The sequence below is a fragment of the Podarcis filfolensis genome, assembly GCF_964270895.1.
Source record: "Podarcis filfolensis genome assembly, chromosome: 5".
Classification (NCBI taxonomy): domain Eukaryota; kingdom Metazoa; phylum Chordata; class Lepidosauria; order Squamata; family Lacertidae; genus Podarcis; species Podarcis filfolensis.
Window position 1 is genome coordinate 84667681 of NC_139608.1, and position 15019 is coordinate 84682699.

General features: G+C 40.4%; 1 protein-coding gene across 3 annotated transcripts in view; it reads right to left on the reverse strand.

The window, feature by feature from the left end:
- ADK (adenosine kinase) overlaps positions 1-15019 on the reverse strand; it is a 202381-nt gene that overhangs the window by 131779 nt on the left and 55583 nt on the right. For all 3 annotated transcript variants that reach the window (XM_083615945.1, XM_083615944.1, XM_083615946.1), the window contains exon 4: positions 4190-4268. In XM_083615945.1, the coding sequence (XP_083472071.1) occupies positions 4190-4268 (79 nt within the window). The remainder of the gene's footprint in view (positions 1-4189; positions 4269-15019) is intronic.

Here is a 15019-nt window from a genome sequence, read left to right on the forward strand (position 1 = left end):
TTTTCCAGCCATTCATAGGAAATGAGAGTTGTAAAATGCTTTGATTACTTTACTTCCCAGAGGCACAACCAATGAGGCCTGTGCAGCAATGGGACATGGTGAGGACTTGCCCTGATTGAAGTGCATAAATCATTCTATGATTCCAAGGAAAAATAATTACAATGTTGCCTAGCTATGCCAACCTAATACACAAAGGAAATTTTTGCCAATACTTATTCATCAATGACAATTTATAAAATAAAATTCCATCATGTGTATTAATTCTTTGTCGCTCTCAGCTGCAGCTAAACGACATGGCATTGTTCCATGTCCATTTCAAATTGAGAAAAATTGAGATTAAGAGTGCTACAAAAGCTTGCCACAAAATGCCTGCAAGAAAAAAATCTTATGGAGGGGTAAGGCAAATAATAAAATAAAATAAAATATAAAATAAAATAAAAATTTCTAACCTTAGCCTCTCCTCACACACACACAAAAACATATGTGTTCACTGAGCAGAAGAGTCAGCACACATTGTCAATTTAAGATGGACTAATTAATAATCCTTATGACAACTGTGTATGCATCCTATTAATATGCTACCTTGTTTATAAACAGGCACAACACCGAGATCACACATTTATCATCTATAAAGATCATCTATGCCAGAAGTCCCCACTTAGAGAGATATCACACTCTAAGTGGAAACCTAGTATAGATGATTACTTCAACTTGAATTCAGGGGCAGGGATCTATTATAATACAAGACTTACGGTAAACTTAGAATCCTCAATGCTTTCAAGGAATTCTAGTCAGAGTTTTATAACTGGAGCTATTGTTTTTATTAAGTTATGCTTACGTTTCCAATAAGTATCTCTGCTTCCAGCAAACATTGGCTTTATAAAAGCCACTGATGTTGCAGAAAAGAAAAGAAAAACAAAATAGATTGTCTCCAACGCTTCAGTTGCATGTGGGGAGCAGACTTCAGCTTGCACACTGGGTCTTTCCATTCCTCACCTCGCCCCTGTAGTCTGGGTGCACTCAAAATGTGTTATAGGATGGGGGGGGGCTTCTTCGGAGCAGAGTCTAGGGTTGTGCGTGGCACTCAAGGCAGGGGAGAGCAAAGGAAAGTACCACTGGACACAAACCTAAGGCTGCAATCGTACATACAGCTTAAATACCAGCAATGTCAATGGGACATGTTACTCTATGCATCTTTTCTTGGAAGAAGGTAAAGGGACCCCTGAACATTAGGTCCAGTCGTGACCAACTCTGGCGTTGCGGCGCTCATCTCACTTTATTAGCCGAGGGAGCCGGCATACAGCTTCCGGGTCATGTGGCCAGCATGACTAAGCTGCGTCTGGCAAACCAGAGCAGTGCATGGAAACACTGTTTACCTTCCCGCCGGAGCGGTACCTATTTATCTACTTGCACGTTGATGTGCTTTCGAACTGCTAGGTTGGCAGGAGCAGGGACCAAACAACGGGAGCTCACCCCATTGCGGGGATTCGAACTGCCGACCTTCTGATCGGCAAGTCCTAGGCTCTGTGGTTTAACCCACAGCGCCACCCGCATCCCTTTCTTGGAAGAAAGGCTCACTAAATTCAGTGAAGTTTGCTCCTTGGAATTTGCATACACAACCTACTTGGACAAAGAACTGCAGCCGAAAGGAGAAGCAATATTCTGGCATAGAGAACCTGCATTAGATTTTTGAAGCCTCGTGCAGTGTACTACCATGATAACACAACAGGGAAATGGGATGGGATGGAATATACAAAACAGTAAGTATATAAAATTGACCTTTTGCATTTAAGTTTAACTGCAAATAATATGCTGGTAAATGAGGCATGACCGCTTTACATTATGTCGAGAATTGGACGACATTTAATTTTGAACGTAGTAGGTGATAACATTTCAAATTCAGACATTCATCTGTGCTATTATCTTAACACCACAGAAGCCATTGCTATCAGCATTTTTCTTTCATTTCTGTGATTGTCCTCCAGTGGATTCTCAAGAATTTCTAATAAAAGTGAATTATTGTACTAATTAGTAAATCACTAATAAAAAAACAAGCTTTCAGTATACTGTGATTTATCCTGGATAATATTACTTTATCATCCAAACGTTAACACACCATAAGGATGAATTATACTGGTTCTCAGTGTTTTTACACACAAAGACTTAACTGACAATGAAGCTCACACACCTTTAAAGATCAGTTTTCCTGCAAAAACAAAGCCAGCACAAGTGGTTGCCTTTAGTTAGCTTAGCTGTACTATATTCAGAGAGAATTGGAAAACTAAAGTAGCTACTACTTTTAGATACAGCAGAATTCAAATAATTTACCCTCCTCCCTCTTTGAAAATACTCTGATTATCTTACTTGCTTCAGTGCAACTAAGTTGCAGTTTTGTGTGGCTTTATAAAAAGCTTCCATTAAACAAACAATCTCTTCCAAAAATTGTTCTATGGTATTTTAACATTTTTCTTCCATAAAAAAATAAAAAATCCTAATTAATACGTTAGGGCAGTGGTTTTCAGCCAGTGTGTGATAGAACCCTGGGATGCCTTGAATGATGGTCAGGCTGCCGCGGGCAACACTGGCCTCTGTCCCTCTCACATCTCTGCCTCCCAAAGGCTTGCACAGCTGTTTGTTGCAGCAACCCTGGCTACAAGCTCTCCAGGCAAATGGTGCCTCTGGGGCTGGCCAGGGGGTGCTTCCCAGGCCCCTGTGGGGCAATGTGAGGAGGCACCTCTCTTTGGGGCAGGGAGGAGCAGCTCAGAGACCAGAGTGGCAGTAGTGGCTGCCAGAGGATTCCCAAGGAGAGGGAAGAGGGAAGAGGAAAGGAGGCTGAGGGAACCCTCCACAAGGGAGAGTGTTTGAAAAAGGGTGAGAAGATGTCAGTTCTGCAGGCCAGGGGTGACATAACTGGGCTCCTGAGCCCCACAGGGGTGCCGCAAAAAGAATTTAGTTGGTCAAGGGAGACATGGACTCAAAAAGGCATTAGGGTTTAGGATGGGTGAAGAAAAAATCACTGCTTTTCCTATACCTGAAGGAGCGTCTCCACCCCCATTGTTCTGCCCGGACGCTGAGGTCCAGCGCCGAGGGCCTTCTGGCGGTTCCCTCATTGCGAGAAGCAGGGCCTTCTCGGGAGTGGTGCCCGCCCTGTGGAACGCCCTCCCATCAGATGTCAAAGCGATAAATAAGTACCTGACATTCAGAAGACATCTTAAGGCAGCCCTGTTCAGGGAAGTTTTTAATCTGTGATATTTTAGTGTATTTTTGGTTTCTATGGAAGCCGCCCAGAGTGGCTGGGGAAGCCCAGCCAGATGGGCGGGGTACAAATAAATAATAATAATAATAATAATAATAATAATAATAATAATTATTATTATTATTATTACTATTATTATTATGTGTAGCTGCTGAGGATACACTTCTATCAATCACAGTATGGTTGTCTAAATTCTACTAACAATGAAGAGCTCTTTGCTCAAAAAGTTTCAGTGAGGTCCAATTTAGGTCTTAGAACATCTTACAAGGAAAAAAATACTTGAGTGGAACTCAACTATTATTAAGTTGCATCGGCTAAAATGAGAATAAAAGTTCATCGTGACTAACTTTTCACAATTATTTCAACTGGGCTCCATGACCTTGACCTCTCTCAAAGCTGTTTTGCCTTCTATCCCTAACTGCAAATAAGCATATATGTATATATTCCAGATTTCAGACCTAAGCAACTTCTTGATATTAGCTCCCAATACATCAGGTAAGCGCAACTGCTATGATCACTATAGCCACAAAGCATGTAAACTAGGCAGAGCAACAAAATGTAGCATGAATAACCAGGCACTACTTAGAAACTATAATTATTTCCCTATTATTTCCTGCAGTCACAACATATCCCACTTTGTATCTTGCTAGATCCCAACACTCCCCCTCTCCCTCGCTGCTTGCTGAAGGACAAGGTAAGAGTCCTGTTTTGTTTAGCCAGAAATCTAAAACAAATAATAAACAGTGTGTGTAAAAGGAAGGTAAAAAAAATGTGCCTAAATTTAAGGTGACCAGTCATCTTATACTGTACACTATTGTTGGCAACTACATAGCAGTGTTATGTTCCTATGCTCTAAGATAAACAAGGTTATGAGGAAAAGTTTTAAAAACAACTACCATTTTCAAATTTAATTTAATCTGAGGGATTACAAACCTGGGCCACTTTAACAGAATTCTGAGTCGATCCACCAGCATGGTACTCTACTTTGAACTTTTTCACAAGTTCTTCAAATCTGTAAGAAATCACAGGAAGAGAAGAGAAAAAAGGAAGTTACTTTTTTATTTTCCACACTTCAGAACTTCACACTACAAAACTATTTGAGCTAAATGAAATTCAAGTTACTAGCTGGGTTTTTTTTCTTACAAGGGGGGCACTTAATAAACACGCAAACACACACACTTCACCAATTCTGGCACTATTTGAGAATCCTTGCTTAAAAGAGAAACAGCATACACTGAGAGCACAGGCCTCTCTATCAAGCAAGATACTGAACATACGATATATGTATTGTTTCTTACAGCCATGTTTTTCTTTCAGCAATTTTTCTGGCTGAAAATATGGAGGTAAATCCATATTCTCAAACAAATACAGTGGTACCTCGGGTTAAGTACTTAATTCGTTCCGGAGGTCCGTTCTTAACCTGAAACTGTTCTTAACCTGAAGCACCACTTTAGGTAATGGGGCTTCCCGCTGCCGTCGCACTGCCAGAGCACAATTTCTGTTCTCATCCTGAAACAAAGTTCTTAACCTGAAGCACTATTTCTGGGTTAGAGGAGTCTGTAACCTGAAGCATATGTAACCCGAGGTATATGCACTGTATATGCAAAGTTCTGGCGCGCACACAAGCATGAAAAAAGTTGTTTCTCTTTGTTTTCTTTTCCAATGTAAATGAGATATTTCTTTGAATGATCTTGTTTTAATCCAGCTTGAATCTGAACATATACCCAAACAACTAATTTCTTATATGCTGCTATATTAAGCCCTACTTCAGCTGATTATGCACAATTTAAGTTCTTTTTATATTAAGTCCCACAACTTTACTGGAATTGAATCTTCTGTTTGACCCATTTAACTCATGCACAAATTTATTGCATATGTCACCCAAGCAGATGTGGCTGGAGTCAGAGCAGACACCATGGGGCCAAATTAATAAGGACATGAGGATGGAAGGAAAAGGTCTCCCACCCGAATATCTATTTATGGTGCCAAACTTTCTTGTTTAATAGCTATTTTACCTTTCAGTACAACATTAAGAATTATGGGTGAAACCAATGCTCCCGATCTTTTTAAGGAATGGTGTTTAATCAGGTGGAGGCAGCCCCCACGACAAACCCACGCACCATGCTGTTCTGGATAGTCCCCTAAACCTATGGTTCAGGGGCACATGGGAAAGGCAGGGGGAACTGGAGGAACAAACCAACTTTCAAATCTTAGTTTATTATGTTGGCATATTTCCACCACCCGTAGTTAAGGTTAGCCACAACTTGGGATTTATTATATTGAAAATCACAGCAAGCAATTCTTCAGTGAAGTAAGTAAATACTAGGATTTAGGTGCAATGTTAAACTGCAGTTAAGCTAAAGCTGATTTTTCATAGCCTCCTCATGACTGTGGTGGAGGGAGGAGGGGTGCATACACATGACACTGGGCCACTGTGTGGCTTTTCCATGATGCATATTGCGACTAAGCTGCATTCACAGTTATGGATATATCAGAGCAGTCATAATGATCACAGGCTGCACTGGGGGGGAAATAAATGTTTCTGTTGATTAGAGCTGTACTAGAAGAGAACGCATATGCAATAATTGATTTCTCAGAATGTTTTTATAGTACAACGAATTCAATTTATCTGGCTGATGAAAAGATTGAGAAGCTTATTGGGTGGCAGCTTTTGGTAATAGAAATACAGTACCGATTAGAGCTTCCATTGTGATACAGACTGAATTCCCAAAGAAAAATAATTTTCTGAGCTCTCAAGGGTCTTTAGAAACTACAAGCAGACGTATAGCTATTCCCAGTTCTGTGTTATTACAATAATATCTACAAAAATGTCTCCCACCTTTCTACTGCAATCGCACCGAAAGTGGCTCATAATTCAGAAATCAAACAAAATTACAAACGAAGCAAACAGCAAATGATTAAAATAGCAGTAGTTTAACATAGCATAAATGAGATATTAAAACGGGAAGAACAGAGTCTTCATAGCCCAACAAAAAGCAGGCAGTGATGTATCAGATGTATCTCCCTAAGGCGGCTGTTACACAATCCAAATGTTTTATCTGAGAAAGTCCTGTGTCTCATGCATGTTTGCAGCACTTCAGATGGAAATAGGACTTGGAAGATAGTCTCCAAAGAAGTATAGCGTTCTTTGGCAGGCAGTGGTTCCAGATATAAGAGAGGACTTTGAAAGTTTCACTCTCTCTAAATACAGCATGTTTACATACTGAGGAGCACTACTAGATCCAGAAAGTCTCCTGGATGTTTTGGTGACAGCCAGGAGTGTCTTTAACCATATTCACCTGGTAAATCAGCTGTGCTCAACCTAAACAAATCAGACCAGACTTCAGCCATTTAGGCTCTAATCACCGCCAAATTGAATTAATGCAAATTGCTCTAAATCTACCCATAAAGATAATTCAGAAACTTCAGGTGGCTGAGGATAAAGCTGGGCTCGGGATATCAGAACACACTACTCTGAACCTTTACCTAACTTTGCTGATTTATCAGTTTGTTTCTGGGCTCAATTTAAGGGGCCCATGTCATCAGCTTTCTCCAACCAACTGTAACTCCATCTTGTCTTAAGCTGCAGGCTGTTCACTCCAACCAATCCAAAACTGCCCCCAAACACCAGAATTTCTTCTACACCCTAAAAATAGACCACGGAAAAGTAGCCGAGTGCCAAATGTAAACTGATGACATCAAAGTTAAAATCTCTGGGTGATCTTACCCAATTGCTACATGTAAATGTTAAACAGCATTGGAGACAAGATGGGACTCTTCAGTACAGTGGTACCTCAGCTTAAGTACTTAATTCGTTCCAGAGGTCAGTTCTTAAACTGAAACTGTTCTTAACCTGAAGCACCACGTTAGCTAATGGGGCCTCCTGCTGCCGCCGCGCCGCCGGAGCCCGATTTCTGTTCTTATCCTGAAGCAAAGTTCTTAACCTGAAGCACTATTTCTGGGTTAGCAGAGTGTGTAACCTGAAGCGTATGTAACCTGAAGCATATGTAACCCGAGGTACCACTGTACTATTTCACAAGAAAAGCAGAAATCCTCCTGCGTCTTCTAGTGATGTGAAACCCTTATTGTCCCATTTAGGATCCACTTGTGGAATGGCTAAATAAGGTACAGTGGTACCTCGGGTTATAAACACCTTGGGTTACAAACACTTCGGGTTACAGACTCCACTAACCTGGAAGTAGTATCTCGGGTTAAGAACTTTGCCCCAGGAGGAGTACAGAAATCGTCAGCAGCAGCTGTGGGAGGCCCCATTAGCTAAAGTGGTACCTCAGGTTAAGAATGGTTTCAGGTTAAGAACGGACCTCCGGAACGAATTAAATTCATAACCAGAGGTACCACTGTATTCTCTAAATCACACAGAAAATAAAGGTAGCAGTGTTCGCCCTTAAGAAAAATTCCAAAATCTGTATTATGGCAATATGTGTATGACTTGGAGAACACTGCTACAGTGGTACCTTAGATTACATAAGCTTCAGGTTACATACGCTTCAGGTTACAGAATCCGCTAATCCAGAAATAGTACCTCAGGTTAAGAACTTTGCTTCAGGATGAGAACAGAAATCATGCTCCGGCAGCGCAGCAGCAGCGGGAGGCACCATTAGCTAAAGTGGTGCTTCAGGTTAAGAACAGTTTCAGGTTAAGTACGAACCTCCAGAACGAATTAAGTACTTAACCCGAGGTACCACTGTATTTACTTGTTCAACAGTAAGATTCTAATCTGGAGGACAAGGATTCTATGCCACTTGAAAACTTCATTTTTTGGGGAATATTCCCTCAAACTGCATTCTATTGACTTTTTGTCTGGCACAATTCCTAAAACTAATCTCCACCATTGCTAACATAAAGACTGCTTAGTTCCTTTTGATTCCTGTTTTTTACCTGCTAAGGAACCAGTGCATTTTAACTAAAAGGTGGAGACAGGTCTGTGTAACAGGTTAGCCTAATAAAGGTATTTTAAAAAGGTAAAGTACCCCTGACAGTTAAGTCCAGTCACGAATGACTCTGGGGTTGCGGTGCTCATCTCGTTTTAAAGGCTAAGGGAGCTGTCTGCTCCGCAGACAGTTTTTCTGGGTCATGTAGCCAGCATGACTAAGCCGCTTCTGGCACAATAGAACACCGAAACCAGAGCAGCGCATAGAAACGTCATTTACCTTCCCACCTATTTATCTACTTGCACTTTTTGGGGTGCTTTAAAACTGCTAGGTTGGCAGGAGCTGGGACTGAGCAACAGGAGCTCACCCCGTCATGGGGATTTGAACCGCCAACCTCCTGATCGGCAAGCACAAGAGGCTCAGTGGTTTATACCACAGCACCACCCACGTTGTATTGCCCTAACGCAATTGTTGGGTTTTTTTTCTTATGCGCCAAAATAGCTGTTTTTACTTCTTTTGTGATTGAGAAAAATAAAGAATTTAAAGATGATTGTTGTTATTATCTAGGAAGTCATGCAGCACTGACAAATTTATGTGCATGCTTCTATTTGCAACGTTTATCTATTATTTTTTACATGTCATAATCTCTAAAATAAATTTTATTCAGTGTTCAACAGCATTTCAGAGCTTCATACATGGGAATTCTCAAAGATGAATAGCAAAGCAGGGAGAGACTTTCAGGTAATAGCAAAAATAAAATGCAGCTTTTTTCATTTTAGGGCTTTTCACAAAACACATGGTTAAAGGTGGCTGACTTTACTGAAAAGAAAAAAGTCTTTAAATCACAATCCTTAAGAGCTAATGTTTTAACCTTACTTTTGTATCGATGTTACTTTTTCCATCTTGTTCCAATAATGTTTAAATGCAACCATATGTGGAAAATGTTCTTTTGGCGTCCATCAAACTGACATTTAAGTGCATTTTTTCAACCTCTAATGTTTGTGGTAAAGTATTTCAAAGCTATGAACCTTCGAAAATGCACAGGCAAATTGTCTCTTTCATATATTAACATTTGGTCTTCATAACATGGAACCTGTTTGGAATTACTGACTTCTGATTTAGTTGCTATTTGTTTGGATGAGGTGGTTTTGGAAAATATAGTACTTGTTTGAGGTAATGCTAGTTTGCAGTAATAAATACTTCCAAGAGGAGTTGCAGTTTTCAGAAGCGTTCTACAGAAAAGTATAATCAGCTGTTTTAACTAGCAGTATATGTAGAGTCCTAAATGCAATCACCTTCTTAATGCAGTTAGTTGCAAACCATGGTAATTTTCTCTTTTAGTAAAAGGGTTTTCTTTCATTCCTAGTCATTTCACCAGGAAATAAAGAAACTGAGTGCAAACCTATAGAAGTCCTCTCAGAAGTTCCATAGGGCTTATTTGCAGGCAAGTATGTATGGGATTGCAGACTTAAGGTGGCAACAGTTATAGGGAAGAGACTTTTAGTAGATGTTTACCTATTAACAGCCATTCTTCTTTGCCTTTTTTCTTCTTTTTTATGTTGTCACTTTTCTCTGTGAATGGCTAACTGGGTTGCAAGTGTCTTACCCGAAGCCAAATGTCTCTAACATGAATAGTCTTATCATTTAGAGCAAAAGATGATAATATCAATGCGTACACTAGGTATGTTCAAATAAATGTGATCTTACTTTACTCCGGCGTTCCTCTTTCTCAGTAACATTTCAGCAAATACCTGGTCCCAAAGAAGGATAAAGACTGAACTGTTCAGTGTAACTTTCCTCAACTTTTGGGCGGTTGTGGTTTTGTTTTTTTAATGAAAAACATCCACAAAAGGCTGCAATTCTGAGTGGAAAACGGGTGCATCTGTTGGGGGTACTTAATCTTTCACTCTTCAGCTTTTTTACCTTCATTCCAAATGTCCTGTTATTGGCCTTCTGATATTGGGATGTATAGAAAGGAAAGGCAGGAGGAGTTTTGAATCAGTATGGCCACAAAACACATTGAAAGGCTTAAGCATGCATGTAGAAAACAGGGGCGGCTAACTTTTTTTAGCTGGAGGGCTGTATTTGCTGTTGACCAAACCTCTCCCAAGTGCTATCTGTGGCAAGTGTGGCCAATGCAAAAGTGAATGTTGCAAAAGTAGGTGTTGCCCCCCTCATTCTCTTTCGCACCCAGCACACAAATACTATCCACACTTAACAGAATTTTCCTCCCCATCAAGCTCTCTCTGCTCTAGGAAGGAGCGATGGAGAGGAACATTATCCACTCTCCACGTGAGAGAGAGACAAGGGAAAACCAGGGAGAAAAAGCCAAACCATGTAGCAGAACCAACTCTTGATCTTGCTCCTCCTTTTCCTCTCCTCTCCATGTGTCAGTTGCCTGTTGGAAAGGAACGCCACTGAGAGAAGTAATGGCTACTGATCTGGCAGCACCAAACTACCCGCCAGCCTTGACAGCGTATCAGAGCACTCCAGAAACAGGAAAATACTCTCTGATCTGTTCCGGTGTTTCACCAGGAAACATTGGAGCAAGGTGGAGCGGGCCTTCCTGTTTTCAGAGTGTTCTAATCTGTTCTCAGTGGCAGCTGGGGTTTCAGTAAATTTGGCCAAGGGGATGGAACGGGCTTTTGAAAAGGGCTTCGGCCAGGCAAATCAGGTTCATGGACCCCCCAGTCACTCCTAACCTAGAATATTTTACAACGCAATACCACCTTAACATTTTATGCAATCCAAAGAACCTTTTAAAGAACCTTGTTTCAAAACCTGAATAATTCATTCAGGTGATTCCATGTTCTCAGAGTGTTACAAGCTCACATCACTTTACACGGGCCTGCTTTTGAAGACTGTGAGTTCAGTATCCTTGCAGACAACACAGCCTCCTGAGGAATGTGAACCTATTACACAAATGCCTCAAAGTCTTAATTGTCTTTTGAGAGTTTGTGTTACAGTTTATTCTTTGTGCGGAACTAAATTCGCTGCTTTGAACACATCCTGCTCCAATTGGCCCAACTGTGAATCAGAGCCCAATTTGGATTTCATGGGGGAGCCAGCAAGGAAAGACTTGAAAGTTCACCAGTGCATTTGTCTGTGCCTGTGAAGCTGACAATCCCTCCTGCATTTGCAAATACAGTAACATCTGCATCAGCTAACAAATCCACTGCTGCTACAAAATTTAGAATTCGAAATCCGTCTCTCCAAGACCTGTCAGTTTAGATGAAAGTGTTGGGTGCTATATAATGACATTGGGGGCTCTTGCAATCGAGTACAATTGAGCACATTTGATTCGACGCAGAGTGAAAAATTTAGAACATCATTCAACTTTTAAGCTAGAAATGCAAATTGCTTCTCAGTTAAAGTATTTGTTATTTCAGGTCTGCTACCAGAGCTGTATGGCAAGGGAAGCTGAATTGCAGGGGCAGGGGAATAAACACCCAGAAAATGTAGAATTAATAACCATAATCCAAATTATGTAATGCATCAGGTGAAACTTAATTTCCCATTTCCTCTCCGGAAGAGTAGATGCTGACTGACACTGCAGTTTCATCTACTTACTCAGTCCAATCACTGTGGAAATGTGTTTCAGTAATAATAACACTTAATATTAGACTCAAAGAACAGAATTAGCAGGAGCCAAGTTTGAGCTCTTTTCATATCAAGGACAGGTTCACTTATATTGTTGCTTATTTTAAGATTATGTATGATCAGATTCCATATGCCTCATCCCCTTCCTATCATCAGCAGTTGCCCCTGCTCCTGTTTTGTCTTTGGAGATGCCTTCTAAACATTTTAGCTGGGATCCAGGGAATGTGAGCAGAACACAGCTTGCACAAGGGGACTTCCTCCTTCTCCCCTCCCCATTGCAACTTTCCAGTACTGAGGGGTTAGGGTTAGGGTTAGGGATTTGCTGATGTGGTCCAAAGGAAAGCAGAACAGTATGTTTGGCACTAGCTTGACTGAAGTAGTTGCCAGAAGAAAGTATAAGGGACGCCATCTTAGGGACTCCACTCCAGACTTGTGTGGGGTTTATTCCTTAGCCTTTTCGTCTCTAGAGTGAACAGCCCATCTGCTCCTTACTTCCCTCTACAGCACATGCAGAAACCGCCTTCCTGACCATTACAACTACAGTGGTACCTCCGGTTGCGGAGCGGATCCATTCCAGAGCTCCGGTAGGATCCCAAGGTTTTTGCAACCGGAGATGCTTGTTCTGCGCATGCAGCAAAACCTGGAAAATTACTTCGGGGTTTACCACGTGTGTGTTCTGAAGGATATGTAACAAGAGGTGCATGTAACTATTGGTCTTGTCTGCTCAATCTGCTAGAGCCTGTCTTCACATGCAGGGGGAGTTCCTAGCTCTCTGAGGGTTTGAGACCCTCACTTGGTTTAGTCGAAGCCATTCCTGGGGTGTGGTAACTGTTGAATGCTGACAGTTTCTAGGAGCCACAGCTGAGAGCTGTGGGGACCAAAGGCGGACAAACAACCCCAGGAAGAGTATAAAGTGCCCCCCACCAGAGGTGATCCCCATCCCCTAACACTCCATGATTACTATTGATGAATTGAACACCACTTTTCAGCCTCTAGCTCCTGCCCCAATATAAGTAATTAGACCATTGGACAGAAGATAGGGAGGAGGCAGCAGCACGGGGCATTTTGTGAACATCGTCAGAGCTCTTTGCAAGCATTCAAAAAGAAAACTTGCAAAAGACTTGACCCCTTTTGGGACAAGAAGCAAGGTGCTCACACATCTCCAGAGAGCACACAACCAAGCAGGATTAAGTGAAATTCTTTCATAAAAAGATTGAATATCAAATTTGTCACTATTCTGTGATAAATATAAAGAAAAGATTATCCCCCACCCCTTCATCTCCATTAACACTAGTAATTGATGATCCAAAGCATCAGATAGATGCATAAATGTGCACACCGCATTTTGTCTTTAACTGATATTAATACCATTCAATCATATTCTAGATGAAAACAAATTAAAGATGTAAATCCTTCGTGGTTGAAGTAGTTTCAGATCGGTTCCTACTTAGATAAGAGGAAATACTTTACAACAACTACAACAACAACTTAACAAGCTTGGAACAAGAGCAAGTGAAGAATTTACTTTGATATTAATTTCGTTTATAAACACTTATTTTTTGGGACTGAAATTAGCCTTGTAACAGGCACGTGCTGATCTTATACAATTTCAAGTTAAATTTGGATTGTGGCTAAACCAAACAATTTTTTTACTAATTTAGATCCTTCACTATGAAGCTGAAGTAATTATTCTAAAGCCTGCCAAATCAAAACATGCAAACATACAAATGCAAGCTGCTTCTCCATTTCATTAACATGTCAGCAAAGTGACTAGAGTTTGTGTACCAGTGCTGGGTGAATTATGCTGCTAAAATTTCCAATGTGTTTTGAGTTTAACTCCAGGAATATTATGATGCAGTTTCCAATGTCTAAGCTAAACCCGGTCTTGTCTTAATTTGCAAGGGCTAAACAACTCTAAATGTTGAACTGTGTCCTACTACAAGAAAAGCTCATAAGGTATTAATTTCTGTCTTCATCTGAGTCAAGTTTAATTTTATGTGAAATATTAAAAATAAGTTTTGAAAAACTTGTCATATATAGCTCTATAAAATGTGCTTTACATTCAGTAAGATGTTCTAATTAAAATCATGTAAGAGTACATTATCAATTATAACAGAAAATGCAAATGGTGTTCAAGATCCTATTTTATTTACAAAACAATCTATAAAAATGTTTAAAGTCCAAAACACAAAATGAAGCGGGCATACCACCAAGTAACATCTGATATTAAAGAGTGAGATTTCATTCAATATTGATATTCTTCCATATAAGAATCCTTAAGAAGGTACAAAAGAGTTTCCTTGGTTAAAAAACAGCAACAGAATTTTCAAACCGTATTCATACCTGATACTGGAAAAAGCACAAGGTTGAATGGAAGATATTTTTCAATGTTTTTTTGTATGGTACATATGATCTTGCTATATTTTTATAAAATTGTGTGTGTGTGTGTGTGTGTGTGTGTGTGTATTGCATACAGACCTACAGTGCAGCCACACTTAGGATGCCATGGACAATTTTGGATACCCCATTTGAAAAAGCTACCAATCTTAGAAAGGATACAGAAACAGTCAGTGAAACTGACCAAGGGCTTGGAGCACCTTCCATATGAAACCATACAAGGTTTAGGAGGGGAAACACAACAGAGGAAGAACTTAATCTTATTTTATTTTTGTAGCCTAGAATCCCAGTGATGATAAAGATTAGTTCTCAATCAGAGATTTTCCAGCAAACAAAAGGAAATTCCTTGGAAGTTTTGAATCTGTCAGATGGTGTAGTCCAGGATGGTGAAAGTGAAATATCAGAGAACCATCTAAAGCAGAGATGGGAAGACCTGTGGCCCACCAGAAGTTGCTGGATGTTGCTCCCATCATTAATGACCACTGACCATCCTAACTGGGCCTTATGCAAACTGAAGTCGTCCAACATTTGGAGGGGATATCCCCTACCCGATATAAAAACACAAATTTGAACTTCCTCGCTTCCGTCAAAGAATAGTAAGCATGTTCTCTCCAATCTGCTGCATTAAAGCTCAGCTGCAAACACACTCCAGCTTTGACTTCACTAATATCACCACCCACACTTCTGTCTAATTGGTAACACTAAAACACACACAATGGTTTGGTGCAAGACACATCAATCATGAAACCTATAGCAATTCAAAATACAATGTTCACAGTCTCTCAAATTCATTTATTTCTTTGCGTTGTGCGCTCTTCAATCCTCAGAGCAGCTGAAACAGACCAGTTTAAATACGTAGCTTTTTTTTTTACAC